Source organism: Rana temporaria, chromosome 1 (genome assembly GCF_905171775.1).
Source record: "Rana temporaria chromosome 1, aRanTem1.1, whole genome shotgun sequence".
Lineage (NCBI taxonomy): Eukaryota > Metazoa > Chordata > Amphibia > Anura > Ranidae > Rana > Rana temporaria.
This window is the reverse complement of record NC_053489.1, coordinates 287,447,994-287,465,211: the sequence shown is the minus strand read 5'-3', so window position 1 is coordinate 287,465,211 and position 17,218 is coordinate 287,447,994. Positions and strand designations below refer to the sequence as shown.

The 17,218-nt window shown below is 43.0% G+C and overlaps 1 protein-coding gene across 2 annotated transcripts in view; it reads right to left on the bottom strand.

The window, feature by feature from the left end:
- Positions 1 to 17,218, bottom strand: part of APBA1 (amyloid beta precursor protein binding family A member 1) — a 229,755-nt gene that overhangs the window by 18,306 nt on the left and 194,231 nt on the right. For both annotated transcript variants that reach the window (XM_040356802.1, XM_040356794.1), the window contains one exon: positions 12,129 to 12,314. In XM_040356802.1, coding sequence (XP_040212736.1) covers positions 12,129 to 12,314 — 186 coding nt within the window. The remainder of the gene's footprint in view (positions 1 to 12,128; positions 12,315 to 17,218) is intronic.

The following is a 17,218-nucleotide window of genomic DNA, read 5'->3' as shown; positions in this document are numbered from 1 at the left end:
GCATAAGATTTTTATTTATGTTAGTGACCCCACCTGGAAGATTTTCCCTCACTTCCTGTCCCTATGGCTTCTGTAGAAGCGATGTTTGAAGCAACAAGCACAGATAGCAACAAAATAGTTGTCAGAAGTTCTAATTTTTCCTGACTGTTAAAAATATGCTTCTGTCCCTGTTGGACATATTTCCAATAAGTAGAACTTTCCACCAAAAAGGACAGAGTAATAAAAACCTGACAGAGGCTCTATCCCCTTCCCTTCTTTGTTCAAAATGAAATAAGATGTTTTGGCTGGAGCTGGGCTTTAACTACTTCTAGAGAGACAAAATAACTAACTTGGGGGATCCCTTGGTTGTTGTTTTTTTTTTGCCATCAGTCTTCTAGGTTTCCATTAAGCCCTTGTTCACAACTGCCGCGATTTTGAATCCGACATGCCTGTGTGACTTCATTGTGACTTGTAAACGACTTCCTTAACAGAAGTCAATGCAACTGTGTTGAAGTCACACCAAAAGTAGTGCAGGAACCTTTTTCTAAGTCTGAGTGGCTTGAGTCGCACCAATTAGAATAGTTCCATTGCCGCTAATGGGGCGCGAGTTGTCATGCAACTTTAAACTCTCAAGTCGCATTACAAGTCGCAGCAGTGTGAACTGGGGCTTAGACAGGCTGATCCCCAGAGTCTAACCTTCCTTTTTCACATAGGCTCAAATATGCAAGTATACCCAATGAGAACTTCTATCTTTGCATAAAGACTTTTGCTACATACAGTGCATTGAAAAGGTATTCATACCCCTTGACACTTTCCACAAGTGTGGCGTGTATTTGTATTCAGCCTTCTTTACTTTGATACCCCCAACTGAAATCTAGTGGAGCCAATTGCCTTCAGAAGTCACCTAATTAGTAAATGGAGTCCACCTGTGTGTAATTTATTCTCAGTATAAAATACAGCTGTTCTGTCAAGCCCTCAGAGGTTCGTTAGAAAACCATAGTGAACAAACAGCATCATGAAGGCCCAGGAACACACTAGACAGGTGTAAAGTTGTGAAGAAGTAAAGAAGTTTAAAGCAGGGTTAGGTTATTAAAAAATATCCCAATCTTTGAACAGCTCATGGAGCACTGTTCAATCCATCATCTGAAAATGGAAAGAGTATGGCACACCAGCAAACCTACCAAGACATTGCTGTCCACCTAAACTGAGAGGCCGGACAAGGAGAGCATTAATCAGAGAAGTAGCAAGAGGCCCATGGTAACTCTGGAAGAGCTACATAGATCCACAGCTCAGGTGGGAGAATCTGTCCACAGGAGAACTATTAGTTGTGCCCTCCACAAATCTGGCCTTTATGGAAGAGTGGCAAGAAAAAAAGCCATTGTTGAAAAAAGGCATAAGAAGTCCCAACTGCATTTTGCGAGAAGCCAAACATGTGGAAGAAGGTACTCTGGTCAGATGAGACCAAAATTAAACTTTTTGGCACAAAAGCAAAACACTATGTGTGGCAGAGAACACCGCACATCGCCCTGAACACACCATCCCCACCGTGAAACATGGTGGTGGCATGTTGTGGGGATTTTTTTCTTCGGCTGGGACAGAGAAGCTGGTCATAGTTGATTTTAAGTTGGATGGACCCAAATAGAGGACAATCTTGGAAGAAAACCTGTTAGAGTCTGCAAAAGATTTGAGTCTGGGGCAGAGGTTCACCTTCCAACAGGACAACGACCCTAAACATACAGCCAGAGCTACAATGGAATGTTTTACATCAAAGCATATTCATGTGTTAGAATGGCCCAGTCAAAGTCCAGACCTAAATCCAATTGAAAATCTGTGGAAAGACTTGAAAACTGCTGTTCACAGATGCTCTCCATCCAATCTGACAGAGCTTGAGTTATTTTGCAAAGAAGAATGGACAAAAATTTCACTCTCTACGGGCCAGATTCAGAGAGAGATACGACGGTGTATCTCCTGATACACCGTCGTATCTCAGAGTTAGGCCGGTCGTATCTATGCGACTGATTCATAGAATCAGTTACGCATAGATATGCCTAAGATCCGACAGGTGTAACTGTGTTACACCGTCGGATCTTAACTGCAATTTTAAAATGGCCGCTGGGGGCGTTCTCGTTGATTTACGGCGACGATATGTAAATCAGCGAGATACGCCAATTCACAAACGTACACGGGCCCGACGCAGTCACTTTACGTTGTTTACGTAAGTGTTCTCCCGGCGTATACTTACCCCTGCTTCTATGAGGCGCAGCCAATGTTAAGTATGGCCGTCGTTCCCGCGTCCGATTTTTTTTTTACGTCGTTTGCGTACGTCGATTCACAAAACCGCTCGTCGCAAGTTACGCTCACGCCGAAACCAATGACGTCCTAGCGACATCATTGGGAGCAATGCACGCCGGGAAAATTCGCTGACGGCGCATACGCAGTTAAATCGCAGTTAAATGATTTAAATGCTACACTCCCCCTAGCCGAATTTAAATTCCGCCGGGGGATTTAAGATACGCCGCCGCAAGTTTGGAGGTAAGTGTTTAGTGAATTACCCACTTGCCACTAAAACTTGCGGTGGCGGATCTTAAATCAGATAGATTACGCGGATCTAAAGATCCGCTGATCTATCTGAATCTGGCCCTACATGTGCAAAGCTGGTAAAGACATATCCAAAAAAACTTGCAGATGTAATTGCAGCGAAAGGTGTTCTACAAAGTATCGACTCAGGGGGGCTGAATACAAATGCATGCCATACTTTTCAGATATTTGTATAAAAATTTAAATTGATGACCATTTATCATTTCCCTTCCACCTCACAATTATGTGCCACTTTGTGTTGATCTATCACATAAAATCCAAATAAAATAAGTTTACGTTTCTGGTTGTAACATGAGAAAATGTGGAAAATTTCAAGGGGTGTGAATACTTTTTCAAGGCACTGTAGATCTTTTTAAATTCATGTTTTGTAGCTGGGTACAGTAAAATGTATTGACAAAAAACACAAACTCCTGCGCACAAGTGGGATCCTTGATAATCAGTCAGATGTCTACATACAGTTCTCCTTAAATGTCCAAAAAACCGTAGTGACAGAGACCTTGCTGCCCTTCATGGATGGGGAAATCCTGATAGAAGACAAAAAGGGAGAAAGAAAGGCGCACCAGCCTCGTGTACTACCGTTTGGCAAATTTATTGGAATAATAAAATAATGAAAACTACTCACAAACAGGGAATGATAAAAGGCTTGTCAAACGATAATTGTAGTTAAAATACCCCTCAAACCACACTCCAGACTGTAGGGGGGGGGGGGGTGGCGAGGTGCGTTGCTGCTGGCTGACGCGTTTCGAGGTGACAGAGACCTCTTCCTCAGAGCCCAGCAGTGACATGACCATCCACTTCCACTGATTAAATAGGAAAACATGTAGGCCCAGGCACCGCCCACCACCAACCACAGAGACACTCCCAGAGGCCGTCCAGACTCCCCCCCCAAACAAAATAAAACAAAATAAAATAAAAATGAAAATAGAAATGAAAATGAAGAACAAGAAAAAGAAGAAGAAAAGGAAGAAGAAGAAGAAAGATAAATAAATATGAAAATAGAAATGAAAATGAAAATGAAAATAAAATGATAGTAAAATAATAGTAAAATAATAATAATAAAATGATGGTGGTGGTAGCTGGAAGTAATGCCAATGCAGCCGAAGAAAGATGTGCACAGCGACAATGACAACAGTAGTGGTGCCGAAGAAAAGATGTGCAAGGTTACATGAAATACACAAACAATGTACATATATAAAGATATATATAAACAAATATATGGTAATGCTCAACCATCACTGTTTGTAGTGACGGTGAAGTGCTAGTAAGATGCGATAAGGACTACAAAAGCACCCCCTACTCAACATAGTCCACAGTAGAGAGATCACTGATGACAAATGGGAGGGAGACGTACAAAAGGAGAAAAAAAAAAAAAAAAAGGAGAAAAAAACATGAAATACACATGAGGAAGGAGAGAGAGGGAGAGGGAAGGGATGGGCTAAGAACACGTGGACAACTTACATGGATGGCTTACACAAAAACGAGTCAATGGGGCCGATGGGCTAGCATCTCTCCTGCTAGAGAAGCGTCATCGCAACCGAGGTAGCCAAGCAGGAGGCGAAACGATCGACATGTGCTGTTTTTAATGGAGCGCAAACAGATCCGTCTGCGCTCCACAGGCTGGCGCGCCGTCTTGCCGCGTCATCAGTCGTCGCCTACTTCTCTGACGAATCGTCAGAGGGAATGCTAGAGACACCAGGGCTCAGAATCCGCCATATTTGCGGAGCCTGAGTGTCGGGAAAGCAAACTACAAATGACAGGAGTGAAGGGAAAGAGAAAAAGAAAATACTAATGATTAGATCAATAGTTAATAAATAAATAAATGAAGAAGGGAGGAGGAGGAGACCGAACAATCTGGACAGACCCCAGCAGAGCACACCCGGTGGCTAGATGAGGGCACCTATCGACACACATGTATATGCCCGCATACAGACATGCTCATTGCACGATAAATTAAAATGTTATAATAGTATAATACAATAAAAAAATACAAATATAAATATAAATATGAACAGTAAATATATATAGATACAAACATATGCATGTAAAAAGGCAAGGGTCCAGATGAAAGCCTGCAAGGTTACACGAACCAGGAAAAAGAACCATACTTATACACTAATAAACAAAATATTATATTGTATTGCTCCTCCCTTCTTCATTTATTTATTTATTAACTATTGATCTAATCATTAGTATTTTCTTTTTCTCTTTCCCTTCACTCCTGTCATTTGTAGTTTGCTTTCCCGACACTCAGGCTCCGCAAATATGGCGGATTCTGAGCCCTGGTGTCTCTAGCATTCCCTCTGACGATTCGTCAGAGAAGTAGGCGACGACTGATGACGCGGCAAGACGGCGCGCCAGCCTGTGGAGCGCAGACGGATCTGTTTGCGCTCCATTAAAAACAGCACATGCCGATCGTTTCGCCTCCTGCTTGGCTACCTCGGTTGCGATGACGCTTCTCTAGCAGGAGAGATGCTAGCCCATCGGCCCCATTGACTCGTTTTTGTGTAAGCCATCCATGTAAGTTGTCCACGTGTTCTTAGCCCATCCCTTCCCTCTCCCTCTCTCTCCTTCCTCATGTGTATTTCATGTTTTTTTCTTTTTTCTCCTTTTGTACGTCTCCCTCCCATTTGTCATCAGTGATCTCTCTACTGTGGACTATGTTGAGTAGGGGGTGCTTTTGTAGTCCTTATCGTGGGATCTACAGTACACCTTCCCCACCTTATGCATCTTACTAGCACTTCACCGTCACTACAAACAGTGATGGTTGAGCATTACCATATATTTGTTTATATATATCTTTATATATGTACATTGTTTGTGTATTTCATGTAACCTTGCACATCTTTTCTTCGGCACCACTACTGTTGTCATTGTCGCTGTGCACATCTTTCTTCGGCTGCATTGGCATTACTTCCAGCTACCACCACCATCATTTTATTATTATTATTTTACTATTATTTTACTATCATTTTATTTTCATTTTCATTTTCATTTTCATTTTCATTTCTATTTTCATATTTATTTATCTTTCTTCTTCTTCCTTTTCTTCTTTTTCTTGTTCTTCATTTTCATTTCTATTTTCATTTTTATTTTATTTTGTTTTATTTTGTTTGGGGGGGAGTCTGGACGGCCTCTGGGAGTGTCTCTGTGGTTGGTGGTGGGCGGTGCCTGGGCCTACATGTTTTCCTATTTAATCAGTGGAAGTGGATGGTCATGTCACTGCTGGGCTCTGAGGAAGAGGTCTCTGTCACCTCGAAACGCGTCAGCCAGCAGCAACGCACCTCGCCACCCCCCCCTACAGTCTGGAGTGTGGTTTGAGGGGTATTTTAACTACAATTATCGTTTGACAAGCCTTTTATCATTCCCTGTTTGTGAGTAGTTTTCATTATTTTATTATTCCAATAAATTTGCCAAACGGTAGTACACGAGGCTGGTGCGCCCTTCTTTCTCCCTTTTTGTACAGTAAAATGTATGTAGATAGCTTTAGAAAATGCCTATAAGGCTTGGTTGGGGTGCTATAAAAACTTTAGATAAAGAGCGCAAACTTTCATGCTGTTTGGAATGCAGAAGGCAGCCAAGATAAACTCTGTAAACAAGGAACAATAGTAACTGACATTACCAAGCATGGTGTAAAAGTTCTAACATAAAAACTACATTGTAAACAAACATGATTAAAAAAAAAGTTGATTATCTTATCACTGAGGTCATGTTTGCCCACACAAGATGCACAGTTGTTCCATGCATCCGTGTGCAGGAGTCCCATTTATGTCTACTAGGATGCAGCGGTAGCAAGGACACAGCCACCGGTCGCAATTTGACAGCAATGCAGGTGTGTGTCACCAAACGCAGACAGCGTGTTCAGGGGCATGTACCCGAACTTGCATTGCTGTCAAATTGGGAGCAGTGGCTGTGTCCATGTAGCTTCTGTGTGCCAACAGACTTTAACGGAACTGCCTGCACGTAGATTCACAGAAAACCTGGGTGGGCAAACATTGTGCAGATGTACGCTTAAGTATGCTTGTGTGAATGAGGCCTAAGATATGCATGCATCTCACTGCCTACTTCAACTGCTTTTAAAAAAAAATTCTCATACTTAAAGCGGTAGTTCACCCTCTCGTACTTGATTTTACCATCGAGACAGGCATTGTAGCGCGAGCTACAGTATGCCTGTCCCGATTTTTTTAACCCCGTACTCACCTCGTAGTCGTCCATCGTAGATTTCGGCTCCCGCGGGGAATGGGCGTGCCTATGGAGAGGGAGGATGATTGACGGCCGGCCCTGGCACGTCACTCTCCCCGAAGACAGCCGGAGTAGGTCTCGGCTCTTCACGGCGCGTGCGCACAGGCTATGCGCACGCGTCGTGAAGACCAAGCCTATTTCGGCTATTTCCGGAGAAGCGTGACGCGCCAGAGCCGGCCGTCAATCATCCTCCGTCTCCAGAGGCACGCCCATTCCCCGGTATCTTCGATGGACGACTACAAGGTGAGTATGGGGGGAAAAAATTCGGGACAGGCATACTGTAGCTCGCGCTACAATGCCTGATTTAAAGGTAAAAGAAAAAAAATTATTTTTTTTCCCGTCGATAGGGTGAACCCCCGCTTTAATATTTACTAAATTAAGATTGGGTAGATTGTTTGCTTAGTAAGTGAGGGGAGGCTCTGCTGGCTTCCATTATCCAATCGTGTGCAAGCAAACCCGATTCCTTATTCTTTGCAAAGTGAATTTTAACCGCATTCACTAAGCTATGGGAAAACTGGCTGGCAAAATAAAAGTTCCCTTTTAACCGGCTCCCGACCGGCTCACACAGATAAACTGCGGCAGAATGGCTCTCCTGGGCGAAATCCCATATTATATATACTGTGTGTATATATATATATATATATATATATATATATATATATATATATATATATATATATATGTGTGTGTAAGAGCTTTGCCCAGGAGAGCAACCAGAGGGTGCGCAAGCGCCGCCTGAGGCACGCGTGCGCCATGCACGGCGAGGAACCCAATGCGCGTGGCGATCGATGCTGGCCAAGCGCGATTGTGTGCACCCAAATTCCTATGCTGTCAGAGGAGAGAAGACAGATCGTGTGTTTCTACAAAGCAATCTGTCATCTCTCCTAGTCACTCCCCTCCCCATACAGTTAGAACACAGTGAGGGAATACACACTTAACCCCTTGATCGCCCCCTAGTGTTAACCCCTTTCCTTCCAATGACATGTATACAGTAATCAGTGCATATTTATAGCACTGATCACTCTATAAATGCCAATGGTCCCAAAAATGTGTCAAAAGTGTCTGATCTGTCCGTCGCAATACTGCTAAAAATCGTAGATCACCGCCATTACTAGTAAGAGAGAAGAGAAAGGGGGAGGGGCCGGGCCCCAGCTCCTTGTCTGAATGGACACAGGAAGCTGTGACTCAGCTCGGGTGCCCCTGTAGCAAGCTGCACCCGGAGTTTGCCAAAAGGCTCCTGAAGGACTCTCAGACCATGAGAAACAAAATTCCCTGGCCTGATGCAACAAAAATTGAACTCTTTGGCCCAAATGGCAAGCATCACGTCTGACCACAAATCAGGCACCGCTCATCACCTGGCCAATACCATCCCTATAGTGAAGCATGGAGATAGCAGCATCATGCTGTGAAGATGTTTTTCAGTGACAGGAACTGGGAGACTAGTCAGGATCGAGGGAAAGATGAATGCAGCAATGTACAGAGACATCCTTGATAAAAACCTGCTCCAGAGTGCTCTGGATCTCAGACTGGGCTGAAGGTTCATCTTCCAACAGGGCAACGACCCCAAGGTAATAAAGGAGTGACTACTGGACAACTCTGTGAACGTCCTTGAGTGGCCCAGCCAGAGCCCAGACTTGATCCCGATTGAACATTTCTGGAGAGATCTAAAAATGGCTGTACACAGACGCTCCCATCCAACCTGATGGCGCTTGAGAGGTCATGCAAAGAAGAATGGGAGAAACTGACCAAAAATAGGTGTGCCAAGCTTGTAGCATTATACTTTTTTAGTTAAAAAAAAAGAATTTGCAAAGATTTCAAACAAACTTCTTTCACGTTGTCATTATGCGGTATTGTTTGTAGAATTTTAAGAAAAATAATGAATTATTTTGGAATAAGGCTATAACATAACAAAATGTCTAAAAAGTTAAGCGCTGTGAATACTTTCCTGATGTATTCAAATGAATACAATAACAAATGAGCTCTTTAACTTTTTGTAGTGTGCGATTTCTGAAATAGCATAAAAAGCACTTAACATAAGGAACATATATATAAATAGCAATGCTTAAGGAAAGAACAAGATATGGAACGGTGAATGTCACAAAAGAATTTTGGTACGCAAGTGTATATTCTGGGCACAAATCCCCTGGTAATTGCACCTAATTAGCATCCCTCATCCATCTTACATGAACTGCCTGCAAACAGACTGTAGGCAAGGTCACAGTCACTGACCAAATATGACCTGCTGGCAAGGTTAGCCAACATCCCTCCATTCAGGCAATTCATACCCTGTCCTCATTACAGCTGTGTCACTGCACCACTCATGCTGGGGAGTTGCACTACATGAACACACACTGGCTACAGTAAAAAAAAAAAAAATCAGCAGCACTCTTAACTATTTCAGCACAGAAATAAATAACCAACAAATCTAAAAAGCATTCCTGGGTGGAGGGGGAAAAAATGCAAAATTACATTCTATTTATGTAGCAGCATACTGTTTAGATTAGCTATGCTAACAGGAAGCGACACTGGTGTCATTCATTTTAGCAGCTCTTCCAAGGGAAAAAATGAGACACAGGAATGGAAGCATTACTTGTCCACATATCCCAATGTGACTTAGGACTGAATTAAACCCACACAAGTATGAATGATGAGCTCTAATTAAAATCGAGGCCTACAAGCCCTAATATATAACATTTATGAATATGGACTTTCCAGCTATTGCGTTACACTCAGATAGTTTATTCTAATACAAAGTAAATCTTGATTAAATGGTGATGAACGAAGGCATGTGTTCTTGAAAAATGCTCTACATAAACACCTACTGTATTAAAATGCTTGATTTTAATGTGCTAGCCACTTACAGTGCCCTAAATACAATTTTGAGTTCTTACAACTGCCATTTACAGTATATTATCCTCCCTCATGAAAGTGATGGAAACTGTGCCAAGAAAATACTTTGGTTTCCACAGCTGTGGTACTGATCCAAAGAACTTCATTTTTTCCAGAGTCACTGATCCAGAACAAGTGAATCAGATTATTATTTTTTATCCAACTTCATTAGTTGCATGCTTGTTGCAGGTGACTAAAGAGGCAACCAGACAGCTAATACTCAAACAGTCAACAATGGCAGCTTGCGTGTTGGCAGTTTTTTAGTTCTATTCCCCATGGGACAAAGTAGTACTTTGTTCCTTGTTTAAGTGTTTTCCAACCACGGTTTGATGTCTGACCTGGCCCCCTCTCCTCTCAGCCGATCAGACAACAGCTTTGAAGGAGATGGTTGATTCATAGCTACAGCTTGCTTTGGCTGGGAACACTTTTCTCGAGACAAGCAAGAGGAATGCAGAAGCTAACACATCGCCCCTCCCTCTGCATTTCTCTTGCTGTTTAATTCTTGCAAGCTATGAATCAACCATCTCCTTCAAATCATTTGTCTGGATTGGCTTTGGCAGGATGGAAGGGGAGCAGGTCTGACCTCATAACTATGGTTAGAAAGCACCTAGAAATATGGGACTATATGTACTTTGTCCCATAGGCAACAGAACTGTTGGGAAAAAAAATGTAATCATAGATTTGCAGTAAGGCTGATGTACAGGGCAGGATGGTGGGGGCCCCTGGGCTTAATAATCGAAGGGACCACCTGGAGCAGAGAATCGGAGCTCCGCCTTCAGTAATTTTGGGGCCCCTTACACAGCTGTAGGGGCTGCCGAGACTTACGTCCATCCACCGAATTTGGATGGGGGGGTGGGGGGTGCCGGGATTGCCGCGAACGGGGAAATTGCGGGAGGGGATTGTCGCGAAGGGGGGATTGCCGCAAAATTGCGGGAGCGGGTTGCCGCAATTGCTGCGAACGGGGGGTTACCGCGATTGGGCCTGGGGCCCCTATTGGGCTGGGCCCATGGGCTTGAGCCCAGCCAAGCCCAATGGTAAGTCCGGCCCTGCTGAATTATATATATATATATATATATATATATATATATATATATATATATAATACACACAGTACAGACCAAAAGTTTGGACACACCTTCTCATTCAAAGAGTTTTCTTTATTTTCATGACTATGAAAATTGTAGATTTACATTGAAGGCATCAAAACTATGAAGTAACACATGTGGAATTATACATGACAAAAAAGTGTGAAACAACTGAAAATATATTTCATATTCTAGGTTCTTCAAAGTAGCCACCTTTTGCAGCAGACACATCTCTAGAACTGTTAAGAAGAGACTGTGTGAATCAGGCCTTCATGGTAGAATATCTGCTAGGAAACCACTGCTAAAGAAAGGCAACAAGCAGAAGAGACTTGTGTGGGCTAAAGAACACAAGGAATGGACATTAGACCAGTGGAAATCTGTGCTTTGGTCTGATGAGTCCAAACTTGAGATCTTTGGTTCCAACCCCTGTGTCTTTGTGCCACGCAGAAAAGGTGAACGGATGGACTCTACATGCCTGGTTCCCACCGTGAAGCATGGAGGAGGAGGTGTGATGGTGTGGGGGTGCTTTGCTGGTGACACTGTTGGGGATTTAATCAAAATTTAAGGCATACTGAACCAGCATGGCTACCACAGCATCTTGCAGCGGCATGCTATTCCATCCGGTTTGCGTTTAGTTGGACCATCATTTATTTTTCAACAGGACAATGACCCCAAACACACCTCCAGGCTGTGTAAGGGCTATTTGACCAAGAAGGAGAGTGATGGGGTGCTGTGCGAGGTGACTACCTCTTGAAGCTCATCAAGAGAATGCCAAGAGTGTGCCAAGCAGTAATCAAAGCAAAAGGTGGCTACTTTGAAGAACCTAGAATATGAAATATATTTTCAGTTGTTTCACACTTTTTTGTTATGTATAATTCTACATGTGTTAATTCATAGTTTTGATGCCTTCGGTGTGAATCTACAATTTTCATAGTCATGAAAATAAAGAAAACTCTTTGAATAAGAAGGTGTGTCCAAACTTTTGGTCTGTACTGTATATATATATATATATATATATATATATATATATATATAAAACAGACAAAAAAAACACATAAAAAGGTTTGTTTTGCCTCTCACTCCTAAAATATCTGTCAGTATTAGTGGCCATGCATGCAACCAAAAGGCTTTAAAATTCCTACCCAAAATGCAGTTATCCAGTACAGAGAGATTCACTGTCTCGATCCTATTAAGTATGCAGACTCGAATTACCTTCTCTGAATAAGATATAGTCAGAGCTTTAGATACTTGATACAGTCTCAGGTGTACCCTGTTTGTGATGCAATGATTGTCTTATGTTGAACAGCTACATACAATGTAAAGACACATGGTACTTACATCTTCAGACTCGAAGACGTGGCAGATCATCTTGTACTGTCTCTTTCCATCTTGGGATGGGTGGGAAGCCTCCACATTTTCTTGAGAGTTACTGCGTGGCATTCGTCTGCGTGCCATCAGGACAACAATATTTCCAATATCCGCAATATATGATATTGTCCTCAAAGGGTGATCCATCATTGTCTCCTACAGACAAGCAGCATGAAAACAGACAATTAAAGGAAAGTGTGACAGAAGAACAGAGACTTAGCCGCTTGAGACTGCTGAAGCTGAGGCACAGCTAGGGCTCTATTACATAGACTAGAGCGATTTCTTTCCCCATTTAACTTTCCTAGCCTCAATGTCAAAGATGACAGTTACTCAGTCAGCTAGGAGGCATGTGAAGACCCAGTTTATATAAGTAAGAGAATTGACAGAAAGAAGTAAACATGCCAGAAGGCCAGGTCTGTCCTCAAGGAGCTCTAGCTAAAAGTGTCAAACAGCTAAAATTGTATGTTCCCACAAAGCAGAAAACCTGCAATACCCTAGGCCATACCAACATGCAATACAGTCCTGGAGGCAGGTAACTTAAAAAGACTGTTAAGCCTGCAGCAAAATCACTTACCAGTTAACTTTTTTCCGAACTTGGTTCTTATGGCAAATTCATTAAAAAAGACCAGTGCCACAATAAAGTAGCATCCAACACTGGCTGCACACAGGCTGACTAGCCCAAAGTTTTTTATATCAAATTCTACCACTACTAGTATATAACATTATGTTCCGAATCATACTGGACGTTTTGTGCTGATGAGCCCCATGTATAGATAATAAAGACAAAACCTAACCACCTTGTTTAATATTCCTTGCATGGCCCCCCTCAGATCCACTTCCAAGTGCACAGTTGATTTACCTTTAGTAAATAAAATCTCAATGTCTGCAGGCCTCTGATGTTAAGCAAAGGTCTAATTTCCCCTGTATTTAGGCAAGATTTCTTGGTGTGGCACATATCTTCCTTGGGATATTGTAGGAAACAATCCTCCCCCCTCTTTTTACATGGGGAGATACTCTACCAGATAGCAGTTTAAAAAAAAATCTATGCTACCGGGTCCCGCTTAAAGATATATGCGGTACTTGTTGAAGGGCACCCTGCTCTCGAGCTCCATGGGGAGATGCAAACATTTCTATGGGCATTGGATTGATTTGCATTTATGGTGGCAATGTATTCCTGATGAGGATACTATTTGAAATTGTCTAAACGTGATGGATTCTCATCCCATTAACAAGCTGCAAGTGAACTTTGAGTTACTTGCAGTTATGTAGGGTTTTGGGCAGTACCACCTGGCAAATAACCATATACAGTGTAATGTTGGCATGCATGTTTTTATGAAATAATCAGCTTTATGATGTTTTTTTTTACTATATTTTGTATATAAATGTATACTTTTATAGAAACCGATCTGTGTACATTTTTGGTTGCCAAGTCCCACCAGAAAGAGGAATGATAAATGTAAATTGGAAACAGGGACAGTCGCAACCTGTGCCCAACACTAGCTGAAATATATATATTACACACACACACACACACACACACACACACACATAATACATTTTTTACTTCAATCCCCCTGCTTTCTGTTGGTCATGACCATTTTTCATTCAGAACATTTTTTTTCTAGACCAGCTATTCTCTAAGGTTTCCCCAGAGGTTGCTAGGGGTTCCTTGAGCTGTGGCTGATTGACCTCTAACATGATAGAGCCTGCAAATTTCCATGGTCAACACCATTTGGTAGATCCAGCGGCATGACACCAGAGACATTTTTAACTGTCTGTAAGGGTGACAATTGGACTGCGACTGTAAGGGTAACATTCTTCCCACTGGCCACCAATGAAAGGGACGGTTTACCCACTGGCCACCAATATAAGGGACAGTCTACCCACTGGCCACCAATATAAGGGACAGTCTACCCACTGGCCACCAATATAAGGGACAGTCTACCCACTGGCCACCAATATAAGGGACAGTCTACCCACTGGCCCACCAATATAAGGGACAGTCTACCCACTGGCCACCAATATAAGGGACAGTCTACCCACTGGCCACCAATATAAGGGACAGTCTACCCACTGGCCACCAATATAAGGGACAGTCTACCCACTGGCCACCAATATAAGGGACAGTCTACCCACTGGCCACCAATATAAGGGACAGTCTACCCACCAATATAAGGGACAGTCTACCCACCAATATAAGGGACAGTCTACCCACCAATATAAGGGACAGTCTACCCACTAATATAAGGGACAGTCTACCCACTAATATAAGGGACAGTCTACCCACTAATATAAGGGACAGTCTACCCACTAATATAAGGGACAGTCTACCCACTAATATAAGGGACAGTCTACCCACTAATATAAGGGACAGTCTACCCACTGGCCACCAATATAAGGGACAGTCTACCCACTGGCCACCAATATAAGGGACAGTCTACCCACTGGCCACCAATATAAGGGACAGTCTACCCACTGGCCACCAATATAAGGGACAGTCTACCCACTGGCCACCAATATAAGGGACAGTCTACCCACTGGCCACCAATATAAGGGACAGTCTACCCACTGGCCATTTCCCATTGAAACCCAATAAACTGGTTTTAGTAAGGGTTCCCTGAGACCCGGAAATTATTTTAGGTGTTCCAGAGAAAGGCTAGTACAGATCATCCAATATATTTAAAAGGTAGAGTGGGAATGATTGAATTTCTATCAAAATAGGAGCATGCTGTAGAAAAGGTATGCCATTTAAAAAAAAAAAAAAAAAAAATAAGAAGAAAAACAAAACAATGCATGGATCATATAATCTAAACCTTTAGAATTGATTTAACATGTATGCACTCCTTCATCTGTGGTCATGTGGTCTGCTAACACAAGATAAAGAGAAATATTGCTATCATCCAAACATTTTGAACATGCCTGAATGTGGAATTTGTAAAGTTCAATTGAACTTTCAGTTTAAACCAGCTAAATATATTTTAGGTGCATCAAAAAAGCAGGTGTTCAAAGTCTGCATGTTGTAGGGGAGGACCCTTGCTCTCTGTGTAGAATTACAGGGTGGGCCATTTATATGGATACACCTTAATAAAATAGGAATGGTTGGTGATATTAACTTCCTGATTGTGGCATATTAGTATATGTGAGGGGGGAAACTTTTCAAGATGGGTGGTGACCATGGCGGCCATTTTGAATCCAACTATATAAGGGACAGTCTACCCACTGGCCACCAATATAAGAGACAGTCTACCCACTGGCCACCAATATAAGAGACAGTCTACCCACTGGCCACCAATATAAGGGACCGTCTACCCACTAATAAAAGGGACCGTCTACCCACTAATAAAAGGGACAGTCTACCCACTAATAAAAGGGACAGTCTACCCACTAATAAAAGGGACAGTCTACCCACTAATAAAAGGGACAGTCTACCCACTAATAAAAGGGACAGTCTACCCACTAATAAAAGGGACAGTCTACCCACTAATAAAAGGGACAGTCTACCCACTAATAAAAGGGACAGTCTACCCACTAATATAAGGGACAGTCTACCCACTAATATAAGGGACAGTCTACCCACTAATATAAGGGACAGTCTACCCACTGGCCACCAATATAAGGGACAGTCTACCCACTGGCCACCAATATAAAGGGACAGTCTACCCACTGGCCACCAATATAAGGGACAGTCTACCCACTGGCCACCAATATAAGGGACAGTCTACCCACTGGCCACCAATATAAGGGACAGTCTACCCACTGGCCACCAATATAAGGGACAGTCTACCCACTGGCCACCAATATAAGGGACAGTCTACCCACTGGCCACCAATATAAGGGACAGTCTACCCACTGGCCACCAATATAAGGGACAGTCTACCCACTGGCCACCAATATAAGGGACAGTCTACCCACTGGCCACCAATATAAGGGACAGTCTACCCACTGGCCACCAATATAAGGGACAGTCTACCCACTGGCCACCAATATAAGGGACAGTCTACCCACTGGCCACCAATATAAGGGACAGTCTACCCACTGGCCACCAATATAAGGGACAGTCTACCCACTGGTCACCAATATAAGGGACAGTCTACAAACTGGCCACCAATATAAGGGACAGTCTACCCACTGGCCACCAATATAAGGGACAGTCTACCCACTGGCCACCAATATAAGGGACAGTCTACCCACTGGCCACCAATATAAGGGACAGTCTACCCACTGGCCACCAATATAAGGGACAGTCTACCCACTGGCCACCAATATAAGGGACAGTCTACCCACAGGCCACCAATATAAGGGACAGTCTACCCACTGGCCACCAATATAAGGGACAGTCTACCCACTGGCCACCAATATAAGGGACAGTATACCCATTGGCCACCAATATAAGGGACAGTCTACCCACTGGCCACCAATATAAGGGACAGTCTACCCACTGGCCACCAATATAAGGGACAGTCTACCCACTGGCCACCAATATAAGGGACAGTCTACCCACTGGCCACCAATATAAGGGACAGTCTACCCACTGGCCACCAATATAAGGGACAGTCTACCCACCAATAAAAGGGACAGTCTACCCACCAATAAAAGGGACAGTCTACCCACTAATATAAGGGACAGTCTACCCACTAATATAAGGGACAGTCTACCCACTAATAAAAGGGACAGTCTACCCACTAATAAAAGGGACAGTCTACCCACTAATAAAAGGGACAGTCTACCCACTGGCCACCAATATAAGGGACCGTCTACCCACTAATAAAAGGGACCGTCTACCCACTAATAAAAGGGACAGTCTACCCACTAATAAAAGGGACAGTCTACCCACTAATAAAAGGGACAGTCTACCCACTAATAAAAGGGACAGTCTACCCACTAATAAAAGGGACAGTCTACCCACTAATAAAAGGGACAGTCTACCCACTAATAAAAGGGACAGTCTACCCACTAATAAAAGGGACAGTCTACCCACTAATAAAAGGGACAGTCTACCACTAATAAAAGGGACAGTCTACCCACTAATAAAAGGGACAGTCTACCCACTAATATAAGGG